At 40.9% G+C, this 15767-nt stretch overlaps 1 protein-coding gene across 5 annotated transcripts in view; it reads right to left on the minus strand.

Moving 5' to 3' along the window:
* Positions 1-15767, minus strand: part of ARID5B (AT-rich interaction domain 5B) — a 200764-nt gene that overhangs the window by 45482 nt on the left and 139515 nt on the right. For 4 of the 5 annotated variants that reach the window (XM_054503392.2, XM_063669939.1, XM_063669940.1 and 1 more), the window contains one exon: positions 248-360. In XM_054503392.2, coding sequence (XP_054359367.1) covers positions 248-360 — 113 coding nt within the window. Of the gene's footprint in view, positions 1-247; positions 361-1757; positions 2791-15767 lie in introns of those variants that run through there. The other variant, XM_054503393.2, reaches the window with a different exon arrangement.

Consider the following 15767-nt stretch of genomic DNA (forward strand, 5'->3'; position numbering starts at 1 on the left):
CAGGCCAAACCGGGAGGTAGGAAGTCTTTCTGTTGACTAATCAAAATGCCTACCTCCCCCAACCCACAGCAACCAGGGGAAGGGAGGTGGCAGGAACAGGCACAGCATAGAGCTTCAAAAGCTCTGAATACCAAAGTCAGATGCTGAATTGAAAACTGCCTCTAAGACACAGGCACAGAGCGATAAAGAGAAAAAGCAAAAATAAAAAGATGCAACGAAATGAATACCGTGGAGTGAATGACCGTACCTTGGCAACGGCTTTGCCATCGGAATTATTGTTGGAATCCTTAACACCACTGAATGAATCTCTTCTTTGTGGGCATGGTTTCTTTTTGCGTGGTCTGCCTTTAAGATTTGGCGCTGAAAACAAATGAAAAACAATTGATATACATTTTCATTTGCATGGGTTTCTTTATTAAAGATCCAGAATCTCACTACTGATCCCTTCTAATTGTTCAGAGAAATGTACAGATCTGTGGCAGGCAGCCCTCATTATTACATGCTTCTCTCTCTGAAGGCTTGCATATTGGTAGAGTATACATTTCTGTACATGTTTCCCAAAGCTAATCTATTTAGCTTTAACATATCTAATTAATATAAGTAACACGAAGCCCTTAGCTCTAAAGGATCATGAAAAGAAAAATGTCCTTCCACGTTGTTAGACAAGAAGCATTTGGGGCTGAAAAACTGAGCCAGGCTTTGAGCTCAATCTTTGGTTTTTGTTTTGTATCTTGCTTTCCGAAACCTAAGTGACATGCCTGCCCTTATGGTATCATAGTAATGAAATGTTTGAAAACATCTCTTTTACAAAATATTCAGAGACAAGGGCATTCTCTCAAATTACCATACAGATAAGTAGAGAGATAGCTATAGAGAGAGAGGCATTCACAACAGCAAGCTGGAAAATATTATTATATATATTTACTAATAATACTGCAACCAGCAAGTTTCAAATCTCAACAAATCTGGCAGATACATTTAGATCAGCATGCTGTCTTTTCCTTTTCAATATATTTTTATGAAGATCTTAAGGCTTATTTAATATAACATCCAAAGATTACACTGGGGTTAGCCTGATTCCATGGGGGTTACACTTTTGAAAAGATACAAATCAAAGTTCTAGTTCATCCTTGATGCTGAGCTTGTTCCTTTTAAGATCTACACAGAAAGTAGGGGGGAAAGGCTGCTGTTTTTTGAGAGCTATGACTATCCGGCATCAGCTTTCACATTTAACTTCATCAGTCACCCAAGTCAAGCAAAATTAAAAACAACCAACTAACCAACCACCCCTAGAATGACTCCAAGCTAATGAATTATACCCTAAACAATTTCGTTCAGACCTTTCAAGGTACCCACACTTTTTATTACTTAAGGAGTGATTATGACAATGTCAAATCTAAACAACATGAACCTTCTTAATTTTTGTTAATCTTACTTAGGCAGTTAACCAGTGGTTTTAGGACATTTTTACATTGTATTCATTTTACAAACACAATTAATCCTACTAATTTGATTTTCTCCTCCGGATAACAGTTTTACTGTTGGTGGAAGCTCAGTAAAGCAGAACTGCCTTTAAAATAAGAGAGGCAAAAGTTTAAAAAGAGGCTTTAGGGCTTAGGATCCCCTTCCCACACCCGCTCTCTCCTCTCATTCCCCTAAACGCTGGTCTGAAAGTCCATCCCAGAAAGCCAGCCTGGAATTACCAAAGGTAAACAAGCTCACAAACAAAAATCAAGCAAAGAGAAAGTAGCGATTACCCATTCCAGTCGACAAACATCTGCCTGACTGATGTCTGTGCTCATGAAAGCTACAGCATGTGACTGCTCCCCGGCCACATCCCTGGAAGTCTCGACTTGGTGTGGATGTCAGCTTCCCTCCGAATGCGAGCGGCGAGGCTCAGCGCTCTGCTTACAACTCCCCTCCCCCGGCAGCTCCATTACTCATGTAAACACACAGCAGTGACTAGCACCGAGTGTGTGGGATGAGCCTGAGGACTTTGCTGGAGTTGCCAGACTGGCAGGGAGGGCTCTGCTCTCTCCACCTCCCCGCACGGAGCTGGTGATTTCATCCGGCCTGTTTTGTGGATCCTGACCTCTTGCTCCCCTTGTCAGAGCACGATGCCACGTTCCATGAATTTGACACGGTCCGCAGCCTGGAGCCAGGGCATGGACTATTTGTTTTGTTTAGAAGACTTTGTGTAGCACAGAAGTGTTTCCACAACTGACCCAAGTGCTAAGACTTTAATGACCGCGAGGGAAGGATGTACTTTCAAGTCCCTTATCAAAATAATAGCTGAGCAGAAAGCTGACAAACAAAACTTGGGGTAGCAGGTCTCAGGCATTTCTTTAAAACAAACAAAACAATATCCCCTCTGTTCTAAGACTTGTTACTATGATCCTCCCTTCCTAGCATTTTCGTGAAAAGCACTTAAACCTAAAAGGCATTTATTTCTAGAAAAGCTTTCAAATCCCAAAGGCCTTTTCGACAGAACTTGCATCGAACACACTGTTTTTAAATAAAGGCAAAGGTTCCGGGAACTGACAAGAAGTCATCCCCAAACTGGGTTTATTTTCTCCATTCTTTGAGCTGTTTTCAGAACCCAGAGAAGCACATGTACTCCCCCAGCAGATTCTGAGAATTACAAATTTAGAACAGACTAGCACCTAATATTCTGGTCACACAAACGTAAACTCTAAATGGGATTTGATCAAGAGAAAAAGCCCTTTGTTCTTAATAAGGCAAGTACTTGGGTATTTCAGGTATGGTTAGGCAAATCCTGCCAGTCATTCAGGACTCAAAATCAAATTCTTCTCCTACTCTCCCCTCTGAACTTTTTTTCTCTCCTTCTCTTATGGAACATATCACTGTACTCCTTGTACTTTAGCTGTGGTTTTTGGCATATTATTATACCAGACTGGAGAATCCTTAAGGGCAAGACCCTGTGGGATGTGTCTTTTATCTGCCCAGCACAACACCCAAAAGGCTGCATTGCATAACATGCATTTGTTGAATGAAAAAGTGACTAATGTAAATAAAGATGCCCACATACTGTTCTTTCCTGTCCTCATAGACTGATCCCGCCAACCTCACACGTGGTATACTTGTCACACTGGGCACTTGTAAAACTGCATTCACCTTTACTGCTTATGCTTATGCTCTGGAAACATAAACTGGTGACTTGAGTTTGCACTGGGAATGGAGACAGGAAACCAAAGGCCTTTGGTATCTCAGTAAGGCTATAATCTAGTCCCCACATGCAATGCACAAACACCCTGAAGAGCACAAATATTCAAAGTACAGGGGGGAATGGAGCACAAAGGACTGGGCAGGTGCCCCTGCAATCGAATCAGAGACCTTTTGGATTCAGAAGACTCCAGGTAAAGTTTTGGTATTGAAGGGCTGGCTTTGGGGACAGCAAAAATTCTGGTCCCCAGGCCACATCTTTGTCCCTCTAGAGTCATAATTTGTCATTTGCTAGGTCAGTGAGTGAAAACAGGTGCATTATGGTGCACTGGTGGGCAGGAGTGGGGTGGATCTGTGGACTTTAATTCACTCATGTAAGAGACAGCCCCACCTTCCAGCCACCCTGCGAGGACTTACACCTGCCCTCTGCTTGAAAGCTCAGTGCTATGTACTTACTGACAGAACCTAAATCCTAAGACTCCAGAATTAGACCAGCTCTTGTTCTTTAGGTGAGACTGATCTCTACCAAGAAAAAGCTCTGCTAGGGAGAGAGCAGTACCCTTACTGATAGCATATCTGGCTTCAGTCAGTTTTATTAGGAAAAAAAAACAGTGCAAAGCAACAGACATACTGTTACTTTTACACGTGTATATAATTCACTGGCCTGGCTTATCACAGAGTTCAGTAAATGCTCTTTGCATGAATGTTTTCAGTATTATACATGAATAATAAGAGTAGCTAAGTGAATAATAATAGTAGCTAACCATTTCTGAGCACTTTCTCTGTACAAGTCACTCTTCTGAGTGCTTTGCATACAATAACTCCACTAAAACTCACAGCAAGCCAAAGAGGAAGGCATGATCCTTATCCCCATCTTACAGACCAGGAAACTGAGACAGAGATGAAATTACTCGTCTCAGACCATACAAATGGTTACTGGCAGCAGAAGGATTTCAACACAGGCAACTGGACTTTATCCAGAGCCCCTGCTTTAAGCAACTTATCTCTAATAGACACACACACAGACACACACAGACACACACACACACACACAGACACACACACATTGCCTCATAATGAAGTATTCATACTAACTTGGGCTGGCAGTCACCAGGGAGCTCTCCGCAAATGAAAACACTCAAGTACTACATAGCACGAGGGTGCTGCAGCCCACCCCAGACAGGAAACACTGTCCGACAGAATTGACAGCGAGTGGGGTCCCCTTTAGTCTTGACCCAGCAGTAGGTGGCAAGACTTCCACTAAGGCCAATAAAACTTAGTCAGAGAGCCCTACATATTACCCCCCTTAACCAGTGGGCCACTGACTCTTCTGCCTAATCAGTGAAAGATCTCTGTGGTTTAAAAAAAAAATCTTTCCCCTCTGACTGCCCATCTGTTCCTCTTACTCAGTGCCAAGAAATTAACAACTATTCACCTTTGTGAAGTCACTGCTATTTCTATAGGTGTTAATCCTCAGAGAATCAAGCTACCTCCAGAGCTCCAGGCTACTCTGACAGCTAACTCATATTTGTTTTTTCTTTTTAAACGCCTTCAAATATTAATGAATTATAGCCTATTTTCTCAACAATATAGCAAAACAAGTTTGTTTTTCTTAAAGGGTCTAGAAGCTCAGAGTTTCAGACAATTTGTTTATGTATTTATTTCACCACGGGTTCACACAAGTTACATGGCAGGGCAGTGCAGGTGTGGGAAACTTTTATGTCAACCCCAACTCTTGCAATAATAATAATAAAACAAAGGGAAATGTAACCAGTTACTGGCAAAGTAAATTGCTTTTGGCTTAAATGTTCCTGTTTTTTTCTACTGTGTTCTTCCTGTCATGACCGTCTCTTTTTTTTTAATAGCATTTATGCTCTTGGAAATACCACGAAGATAGATAAACTGCTATAAAAGCTGGATTGACTCATCAGTTAACAACTCTTCCTTCCCATTTTGCAGAGAGAATTTTGTTGCCAACACAGCTACATATTCTCTCGAGAAATTCTTTGTGAGCTTCCACTCACAGATAGGATTTGCTTGTTGGTAGGGACTGGAATCGGGGGAATGGAAAACCAGCACAATTTTCCTAAGAGTTTGACCCCCGAGGTCAATGTCTAGAGAAGTCGGCGGAGCGTTAACTCATTTGATCTGCAAGTTGCGTGTGTCTTTTAAACACGAGCCAGAACACAAAACTCCACTGATCGCAGTATTAGGGCAGACAAACATTGTTCTATAGTAACTATGCGTTACTGATAATACCCTGCATTTCTGTAATGCTTTTCCTCTGAGGATATCAATTCTCTGGCACATTTTCTTTTCAGACAATAATCTTAAAATACTGGCTGGGCACTTTGGGAGGCTGAGGCGGGCGGATCACGAGGTCAGGAGTTCGAGACCAGCCTGGTTAACATAGGGAAACCCTGTCTCTACTAAAAATACAAAAATTAGCCAGGCATGGTGGTGTGCACCTGTAGTTCTAGCTACTCGGGAGGCTGAGGCAGGAGAATCTCTTGAACCCGGGAGGCGGAGGTTGTGGTGAGCCAAGATTGCACCACTGCACTCCAGCCTGGGCAGGCAACAGAGCAAGACTTCGTCTTAAAAAAAAAAAAAAAAAAAGTACCCTGGCAAGTTTCAGCATGGAGCATTGCTCTTTCGGGGGGGAGGAGGAGTAACCTACCCTAATCTAGTTATCATTTACTGTGTTCTATTTTCAATGTTTCCCTTTTAACTATTTAGAAACTTCCTCTTTCATTACAACAAAAATAGAACGAATGTTTTTAAAGTTATTAATGTATGAGTAAAAGAAACCAAGAATGGCAGAAGGCTTGATCAAAGCCACTCCTAAAATTTATGGGTGTAATAAAAGAAAGGCATTTCACAGATAATCTCTTACAGAATTTCAGTTTTCAAATATGTGGGGGAACAAAAGGAAACTAGAAACTCTTAGACCTCATTTTGGCTTTAACTTAAAGCCAATATTTAAAAATTCATAAATAAGTCCCTGAAATTTTTATTTCAAATCCACAGTTATATTTCATATAGTGACCATTGGTATTAAATTTCTATTCAATTGTTTGAATCTTTCTACAAATTCACAAAACACTGATCACATACGAATTTAGGAAATATTCAAGTTTATTTTTATTCTGTTTTCCCAAAATCAGTCTTCCACACCCAACAGAAATGCCTGAGAAGCAATTGCATTGTCTGAGATATAAACACACTGGGCCATTGACAAGCACAACTTGATCCTGCGGGACATTCTAACTTTGATGATGAATTTTAAACAACAGACATGGAAACACAATACTGCAAAAGTTTCATTATTTGGTAATTGTTCTGACAGTTTCCTTTTAAGAGTAATTATTTTTTCTCAAATAAAGGCATTAAAAAGATGAAGCCCTGGTGATGGCTCATGACTGTAATCCCAGCACTTTGGGAGGTGGGAATATTGCTTGACCGGGAATTTGAGACCAGCTTGGGCAATGTAATGAGACCCCTGTTTCTACGAAAATTAGTTGGGTGTGGCGGCATGTCCCTGTAGTCCTAGCTACTTGGGAGGCTGAGGTGAGATATCATTTGAGTTCAGGAGTTTGGGGCTGCAGTGAGCCTAGACTGTGCCACTGCTCTCCAGCCTGGGTGACAGAGTGAGACCCTGTCTCTTAAAAAAAAAAAAAAAAAAAAAATCAAATGAGCCCAGAGTCTGGAACCCAAATTCTACAGCCAGATTTAAACACTTTTCACGTTCAAATGTCATCAAGACCAGACAACCCCAATCACTAATGGATGGATGTGCCCTAGAAAAATTTTACACTCATCACACTGGATATCATGAAATACAAAGACCTGGACTTTGAGTTTCCAAGTGTGCTTTTGCGCGAGTCATACCCCTACACTGCTTGAACCACAAACTACAACTTAGCATTTCCAATGAACTCTGCTCTCACAGAATCCAAGTCCGTGTTCTTCCTCCTGGAAGAGTGAGCAGTTGTGGTGTTAGAAAGAACATTTAAAAAAAAAAAAAAAAGAAGAAGCTGGCTTTATATGAGGTCGTCACTTTGCCTCTTTGTCAAGATCATTGAGAGCCCCAAGAGTCACTAATGAGAGTAATGTATTACTGCCTTTGCTATACCTGGATTGCTTGGGCAGTTTAAGTCCAAAACAGCCATGGACTTCATTGACTGCTCAACAAACCATGTAAGTAAACACTTTTGTAATCCATTCCAAAACATGCCCAGTCTTACTCACTCTGTTTCATACTTGTGAATGCTGGAGTAATTATTAATGCTCCTGATCAAGGTTTTAGTAATTTCTTAGGCATGTGATTTGCATAGCTATTTCCTGATCCGCCTTCTCTCTCTGCCCTGGAGGTCTTCATTTCTCAGAAACACTTAAAAACACAGATTATTTTACTTCTACCCTTCCCCCAACCCATAAATGGAACAGGACTTCCTAGCTCATCTGTATTGCTAATTGGTTTGAAAGCATGTGACTCCATGCATTCTTGCCATTAAAACACATGCAAGCCTTTTTTGAAGTCAGCTTTACCAGCAGTGATAGGCAGATTTCTATCTTTGTTCCCCCACTGTGTCTTGAGGCAAGGGAGAAATGTAAATGATCGCGTTATTTAAATATTGTTCTGAAATCATGTAGTGAATTCCAACGTAATATAAAAATGTTCTAGAAGTCTGTATAATAGGGGTGTCCACAAACACACTGGCAAAGAAGAAAGGGATTACAGATGCTTTTCACTACTGCTTGAGAAACAAGGGGAAAATCTGGGAGCTGAATCTAGGAGTGAGGAGACAGTCTGGTTTTTCAGAGGACTGACTCTCTAAGGGGAGAATTCTGGAAATAGGAAAAGAGATTGAAATCTATGCCAGACCTTTCCAACTCTCACCTTCTCTCTGGTCTATTTGGCTGTCTGCAATATCCTCCAGGGGAAACCATTCTTGGTGGAGGGTCCCCTTGTAAGAGATGGAAGTGGTAGCTCATGGCTGCTGTGCAAGAGCCTATGCATCTTTGAGATAATGGGGTCTATATACCATAGCATGGACAAGACCACGGCCTAGGTTTTCCTGAGGATCAGGAGCCTATGGAAAGAATCCTTTGTCTGGGAATTCCATATATTCTTTTTTTTTTTTTTGAGACAAACTCTTGCTCTTTCACCCAGGTTGGAGTGCAGTGGCGCGATCTCGGCTCACTGCATGCTCCACCTCCCGGGTTCACACCACCCTCCTGCCTCGGCCTCCTGAGTAGCTGGGACTACAGGCGCCCACCACCAAGCCCGGCTAATTTTTTTTTGTATTTTTAGTAGAGACAGGGTTTCACCCTGTTAGCCAGGATGGTTTCGATCTCCTGACCTCGTGATCCAACCGCCTCAGCCTCCCAAAGTGCTGGGACCACAGGCGTGAGCCACGACGCACAGCCAGAATTCCACATATTTTATAAAGAGACATCAGGGCAGAGTGGACATCTTAGGACTTACTTAGCTCACACCTAAGGGTGTGGCGGCAGTGCTATCTAGGAGCTGATACTGCACGCAAAGGGTCTGTTTTCTCAGCCCATGCCACCCACCAGCTAGCTGCAAGGTCCTGTCAAGTCACAAATTCAGCAAAACCAAAAGTGGACTCTCAAAATGCCATCAAGGCTCAAACTCCTACTTTCACATTTACCTGGCAACTCCTTTCTCCTATTCATCTCTCCAGATGCCAGGTGTCCACGAGCCATTTCCAGGCCCCAGGCTCCTTTCTCAATGGAGATCATGCACAGAAGCTATTACAATGAGAATAAGCATGTTGTTTCAATGCTATACTATGTGTTTTTTTCTTATGACTTTGAAATAGCTCCTGTTTTCATTTTTTTGAAAACTCTTCTATAAATACAGATTTAGTCTTTCTTGGTATGGTTCTATATAATACAAATATAATATTAACAAGATAATTGTCTTTTTTTCTTAAGGCTGTTTAAGGATCTGCTCTGGAAATGTGTTTTAAGGACATTTTGATTTCCACAATTTCTGAAGATTGTACAGATAGAACCTCTTAAAAAAAAGAGTTAATTTTTTGTCTCTCTCTTTTTTCTTTTTGTTACAATCAATAAAGCTGCTCGTTCTAGTCTCTGATTGATATGTCCTGTGGTGTTACTATTGAACATGACAGCACAGAAGTGAAAGCAACATTTTTGTACTGAATAGCCTTGTAAGAGCAGTAAATATCAGAACAGTTTTTAAACTCATTTATAAACAGGACATTCTTGTTCAGCCATTTCTCCAGGTTTGGAAATGAGATATTCCATTTTCATCATTGAGGATAATTGATTTGCTACCCCTCTACAGAAGACATTCCCCACTTGGAAATAAGTAAAAGAGATGGATTGTTTTCGTTTTTGTTTTGGTGTGTATGTGGATTAACATGGAGATATTTAACTTATTACATACTTGGATGAGTATGTCATGGGATACATTTTAGTATTTAAAAGACATACACATAAGAAACAGTTATCAAGTGATAGGCTCCCAATTCTTTTAAAAAGATCCAAAAAGGAATTTGTACAGAAAGGGGGCTTTTCACTTGCTTTGTGCTTTTATACCTTTCAGAAAGAATAATGTGAATAGTAGGATAGTCTTTTACTTAAAAGTAAAAAGGTGACTATTTTTGGTAGTCTGAGATTCGGAGACATTTTTCTTTGTTCAGGCAAATCCCTCTCACCCTTCCTCCCTATGAGGGCACCAGCACCATCCCCAACTAAGTACCTCGGTGGTCTCTGAGCTTCATTTGTTTGTGCAGGTACAGGAGCCAAGATACTGGAAAATGACTTTAAAAACTCTTCTGTGGTACCAAGAAACTCATGCAAACTCACAGATTGTACAGAAGAGCATGTGTCTTGGAGCAGGGTGGGGTGAGGGTACAGAATGAGAAGAGAAAGGGGCCTGGAGTGGGCGTGCAGAGGCAGCAACAAGGTTGATAATACCTGGTGACATGTTAACTAAGGGCAGATTACAAGCCGTGGGGCAAGCTAGAGTGATCAGTCAATTGGAGGGAGGGTTTGTTACACTATAGAGAAACAGCACACAGATACCATCAGAAACCCTAACGTAAAGCTAACAATGAACCCAGAAGAGGTTACAGCTTCTTCACATTTTTTCGCTGTAAGATAAAACATTTCTATGACTATTTAGAATTGCTGTGTCTGATACAGTCACCGCTAGCCACATGTGTCCCTTGAGTATCTGAAATACTATATGTCAAGTCCAAATTGAGATGTGCCACAGTGTAAAATACACACTGGATTTCCAAGACTTAATACAAAATAAAAGTAAAATATCTCATTAATAACATTTTATATTGATTGCATATTGAAATGATAATATTTTGAATATACTGGGTTAAATAAAATATATTATTAAAATTAACTCCACATGTTTCTTTTTACCTTTTAAAATGTGGTTACTAGAATATTTTAAATTACATGTGGCTCACATTATCTTTCTCTTGGGCGATGCTGGTTTAGTCAATAATTCAATGTTATGATCATAGATATGTTCTTGGAAATATGTGTTAAGGAGCAGACAGAACAAGATTAACATCTGAAGCTAGAATAATCAGCAAAAGTCACGATTCAATGTTTCAATACATTTAAGATTTTATTCACTGTTATGGAGGGTAGTCATGTAAAAATGTTATATATAGTTATATATATATACATTACACACATATATATAATGTTATAATAGTATCTAAAAATTTTGCTGAAGCTGAGTTCTCTCCTCTGTAAAATTTAAATCTGGTAATCATTGACTCAAGGCTACTAAATGGCCCTGATGAAGATGTTATTTCATTAACTTCCTTAACTAAGATGTCAAAGTAAATGTTAAGCTTTGACAACAGACTGGAGAAGAGACAGAAAGAGAGAGAGAGTGAGAAGGGAGAGAGAGAGAGGGGAAGGAACTAGCTAATTATTTATTTCATGACTTGTTCTCTCCTGCTGTCAATATGGGTCGGGTATAATGTAAGCCATTTTCATCATCCACTACAAACTGAATAGGAGAAAATGGAGCTGGAGTGATTTTAGTTGCTTGGAAGTAGACACTTCTTAATCTCCAACTATTGAGTAAGTTAATGGTCTGACTTTTTGGACACTTCATCTGAGAATAAATAGAGAGGTCAGTTACAGTCAGGCCTAAATGCAGGGGCATAGCCTCATTGGCTTTGCCAACCTGCTTCCAGTCCCATTTATGACAAAATATGAGATTATTCATTGAAGACTGGCATTCCAATAAGACCAGAAAAGTTGAACAGAACAAAAAGGTTTGAACTCTGGGGGCAGGGAGGAGATACATTCTTTCCGCAATCATTCTTAGCACCAAAAAACCATCAGGCATCACTGAGAAGGCGGCTGCCCAGTGCTCAGCTGGCCCTATGTCCCATCCTCCCAAACAACTTGTTACAGTAGCCAAAATCAAAGCTGATTCCCTCCACCTCCTCACTTTTTGATTCCTGTGGCAGCAGCAACACAGAAACCTAACTAGACATTAACAGCCCTCCAAACGCTACATGCCAATCAAAAGGCTGCACACACATGGTAAAATGGGTTCCTATTGTAAAAATAAAAGAGTAACAATGGTGGTTATAGAAAGAAGCTTAGGAAATATTTTCTTTTCTTAGAAGGCAGGAGTTGCTATAGCATTTAAGGCAGTAACAGGCAGAAAGGCCTAGACCAAAATCTCTGCAACATCAATGAAACATGCAATCAATATCATACATTCTACTGTATCATACTTATATTGTACTAATTTTGATGAAATGATTGGGCGGGTTCAACCTACGTCCCATGAAGCAATCTGCACACCTCTGGTATGTTTCTGATATCTAACTATAGAAGTATTTGTCTTTGTCCTCCAAACTCTTTTATAGCACATGGTATGCATATTTCAGCATCCAACATTATTAACTCATGAGCAACTGTCAGTTGATGGTTATCTAACACATGGGGTCTGCACAAAAGGGATCCTTATTTGGGCAAAAGCTCTTGTCTGCACCAGTCTGTCTATATTTTCCCTCAGAATAACTTTATTTGGATCATTATTCGCTGTTAGTGGAAACTCGGAGGCTGCATGTGTGGCAATCGGAAGGTGGAGAAATAAATCCTTAACAAGTTCAAACACTTAGCTGATATTAAAACCATTTCTAGCTTTGTTAGCTGAAAGCAAACGCTCCATTGCCCTCTCGTGGTGAGTTGATGGGATGCGGTGGGACGACCAAAAAAACCCGCAGAAACTAACAAAAGAGTCTACTCCAATACAGGTGACAACATTCATCTTGGATAGAAACAGCCACAAATGACAACCTTATGTTGTTTTATATGTTTTAGAATTTACATTTTCAGCCCTCTTATGTGGAGATTGGACAAGGTGGGGTAGGTGGGGTTTGTAATACGGAAATTAGAACTTTGTCTTTCTGCAATACAATGACTTCACTATAGTTACAACCATAGCTGCTATATATGTGGCAAATTGATTTTTATGAGATTTAGAAACTTAAAAAAATCATGCTCACATTTTAAAAGCTCCTTTAAACCAAAAATAGACTGACGTTCCAACTGGTTTGGAATTATAGGAACCAAGGAAAGAAGTCTGAATAATTCCCTAATATGGAAGAAAAACTGTTTTTTTTCTTTTCTTTTTTTTTTTTTTTTAAATAAGGAACAGTTTGTATCTGACAATAGGCAACATGTGGGATTTATAGAACCAAGTATAGGTACAGAATTTATCTTTCTATATTGTCTAAAAATAAAATTTTATAAAATTCTGAACTCCAAATTTAATAGTCAGTTACCCAATTGGGTATTTATCTTTTAAAAACACCATTTAAAATTTCTGCTGTATGCCTTTCAACAATTTCCTGCCTAACAGGCCCATCCCCAGAAAGCAAACAAACCTGGTATTAAAACAGACTGAAGAGCTTAAGAGAAAGCTGGGGGAGAAGTCAGGGCAAAGTACACGAGAACATAAACTACTTTTTTAGTCTTATTACCAGTAAATGTACCATTTTTCTCTTTTATGTGTCTTCTCTTCAGATAAAAGCCACTCCTCCAACCAGCATTACAGAAATGCTCTGTATTTTTATAATATGATTTTAGGGGCAGATTAATCTCAAATTGGCTTTTCCACTCAAATGTGGAAGTTCAGTTTTGCAACAACAGTTGTTTGATTTTGTCTTTGAATTAGCAAAGTTCTTAAAGTAATTTTACTATAAAATTAAACAGCTGGGAGTTCTTTAGCAAAACATGACAACTCTTGTTCTTCTTTGTACTATTGTGCAAGCTGAAATACCCTTTCTTTCATGTCTTTATATTCCAAAATGAATTCCCTAGTTACCCTTGTTTAGCTTTAAGAAAAATAATAAAGAAGGGGGGCGGTTTTTGCTGACCTCTGAAATTCACAGGCTTTTAAGCACAGGGTGTTTACACAAGGTGCGTTCTCAAAGGGCTTTTGTTTAATTCCTATTATGGAATGAAAAATGATATTTTGCCCCAATATAATGCCAATCCTTGTGTACAGCAAAGCTGTTGACAAGTATTTCTGTGGAGCGAGGCATCTTAACGCCGATTTTGCAGATGGGAAAACTGAAACATCTCTAAATGGTGAGGAAATATGGAACTAAGATGTTCGTAGCGGCTGGAATTAAATTTAGAATTTGACTCTTAGCCCAGGACTCTAACCATGTGAGGGCCCTAACTCTCTGGAATCAACAGAAGGGCAATTTTAAAACATTCTTCTGACATTATTAACCACAGCCTCGGGGCTCAGGGAAGTGAGTGGGGGAGGGCCTGGAAACATAATACAGAGCTGCTAGGTGACAGCCTCTTGCAACATTGCAAATACTTTGGATTACTTGATCCATATTGCCATATACTCTAGACATATTCCGGGGCTTAATGATTTACTTTGTATCTTAAAACATTAGAGTCTAGATTCAAGGGCTAGTGTAGACTGCTTCTTAAAATATGGAGCCAGAGAGTCATGACAAGACAAATTGTGGAAAGTGGTTCTTGGCTTTTCACATGAATCTGGAACCAAAGATCACTGCTAAGAGTTGGTGAAACCATAGATGTTATGCCAGTAGGATGCGTCATTGGAGTCATTTATAAAATGATGGAATTCCATAGCTTTAGGAAAACCTCGGGCACCAGCTAGTCATTCTCCACATCAGAAAAGACAGGACCAGAGAGGCTGCCACTCGCCCAGAGTCACCCAGTGAGTAGCAGAGCTGTGACAGACTCTGGTTTCTGTTGCATGAGATCAGCAGCAGAGCCTTGGCAGCAGATGGCTTTTCAATGGGCCCTGAATATCTCCACTTGGGTCTCTGCAGGGCGAGCCCTGTCATCCCAAGACCAGGTTACTGAAACACACTTTCCAAGGAACTGTAATTAATAAAGTCAAATGGGAGCTGACAAGGACATTCCCACTGTGTTCGTATGCCAAAACATACAAGCAAGAAAGCTCACTTGGAGTGCATGAAGCGCAGGTCCTTCTGGCAGGACTTCTGTGCACCATACTCCCAGCTGTTTGCTCAGACCCAAATGTGAGGGACTAGCAGCAAAACACTTGCAAAGCCATCAGGAAAGTGCTCTGGCATTGGGCGTCAACAACCGCCACCTGCTTGCTTTTGTTAGGCTGGGCTGAAAAAACAAAGGAGCCCTCCTGGGGGTAAGGAAGGGCTTTGGGAACTCAGGACCTCTGGGATCAAGAAGAAATGGACCACAGGCCACTGTGCTAGGGAGCATCGTCCTCACCTTCTAGTAATAACTCATGCCTCAGAGGTCCCAAGCACATTACACAGCTTTATACCTGTGTGCCTTTGTTCCTGGGCTTCCTCTGACATCAATACCTTTTCTTTTTTAGCTTTTCTCCCTCCTGCCCTAACTCCCCGCTAAAAAGCTTCCTTGGCCAGGTGCAGTGGCTCATGCCCGTAATCCCAGCACTTTGGGAGACTGAGGTGGGTGGATCACCTCAGGTCAGGAGTTCAAGACCAGCCTGGCCAACACAGTGAAACTGCATCTCTACTAAAAACACAAAAATTACATGGGCGTGGTGGCGGGCGCCTGTAATCCCACCTACTTGGGAGGCTGAGGCAGGAGAATTGCTTCACCCCGGGAGGCAGAGCATGAAGTGAGCCAAGATGGTGCCACTGCACTCCAGCCTGGGTGACAAGATAGAGACTCTGTCTCCACCCCCAGCCAAAACAAAACAAAACAAAACAAAAAGCTTCCTTATTCTCCCTCATCTCCAGCTGGGTGAGAAAACCCTTGTCAGTACCTGTACAAAGTATGATTTGGGTCGGTCACGGTGGCTCACACTGAGACCAGCCTGGCCAACATGGTGAAACCCCGTCCCTACTAAAAAATACAAAAATTAGCTGGGCATGGTGGCGGACGCCTGTGATCGCAGCTGCTCAGGAGGCTGAGACAGGAGAATCACTTAAACCCATGAGGTGGAGGTTGCAGTGAGTTAAGACTGTGCCACTGCACTCCAGCCTGGGCAATGAGTGAGACTCCGTCTTAAAATAACTAATAAAAAAATT

This window comes from Pongo pygmaeus, chromosome 8 (assembly GCF_028885625.2).
Source record: "Pongo pygmaeus isolate AG05252 chromosome 8, NHGRI_mPonPyg2-v2.0_pri, whole genome shotgun sequence".
Taxonomy (NCBI): Eukaryota; Metazoa; Chordata; class Mammalia; order Primates; family Hominidae; genus Pongo; species Pongo pygmaeus.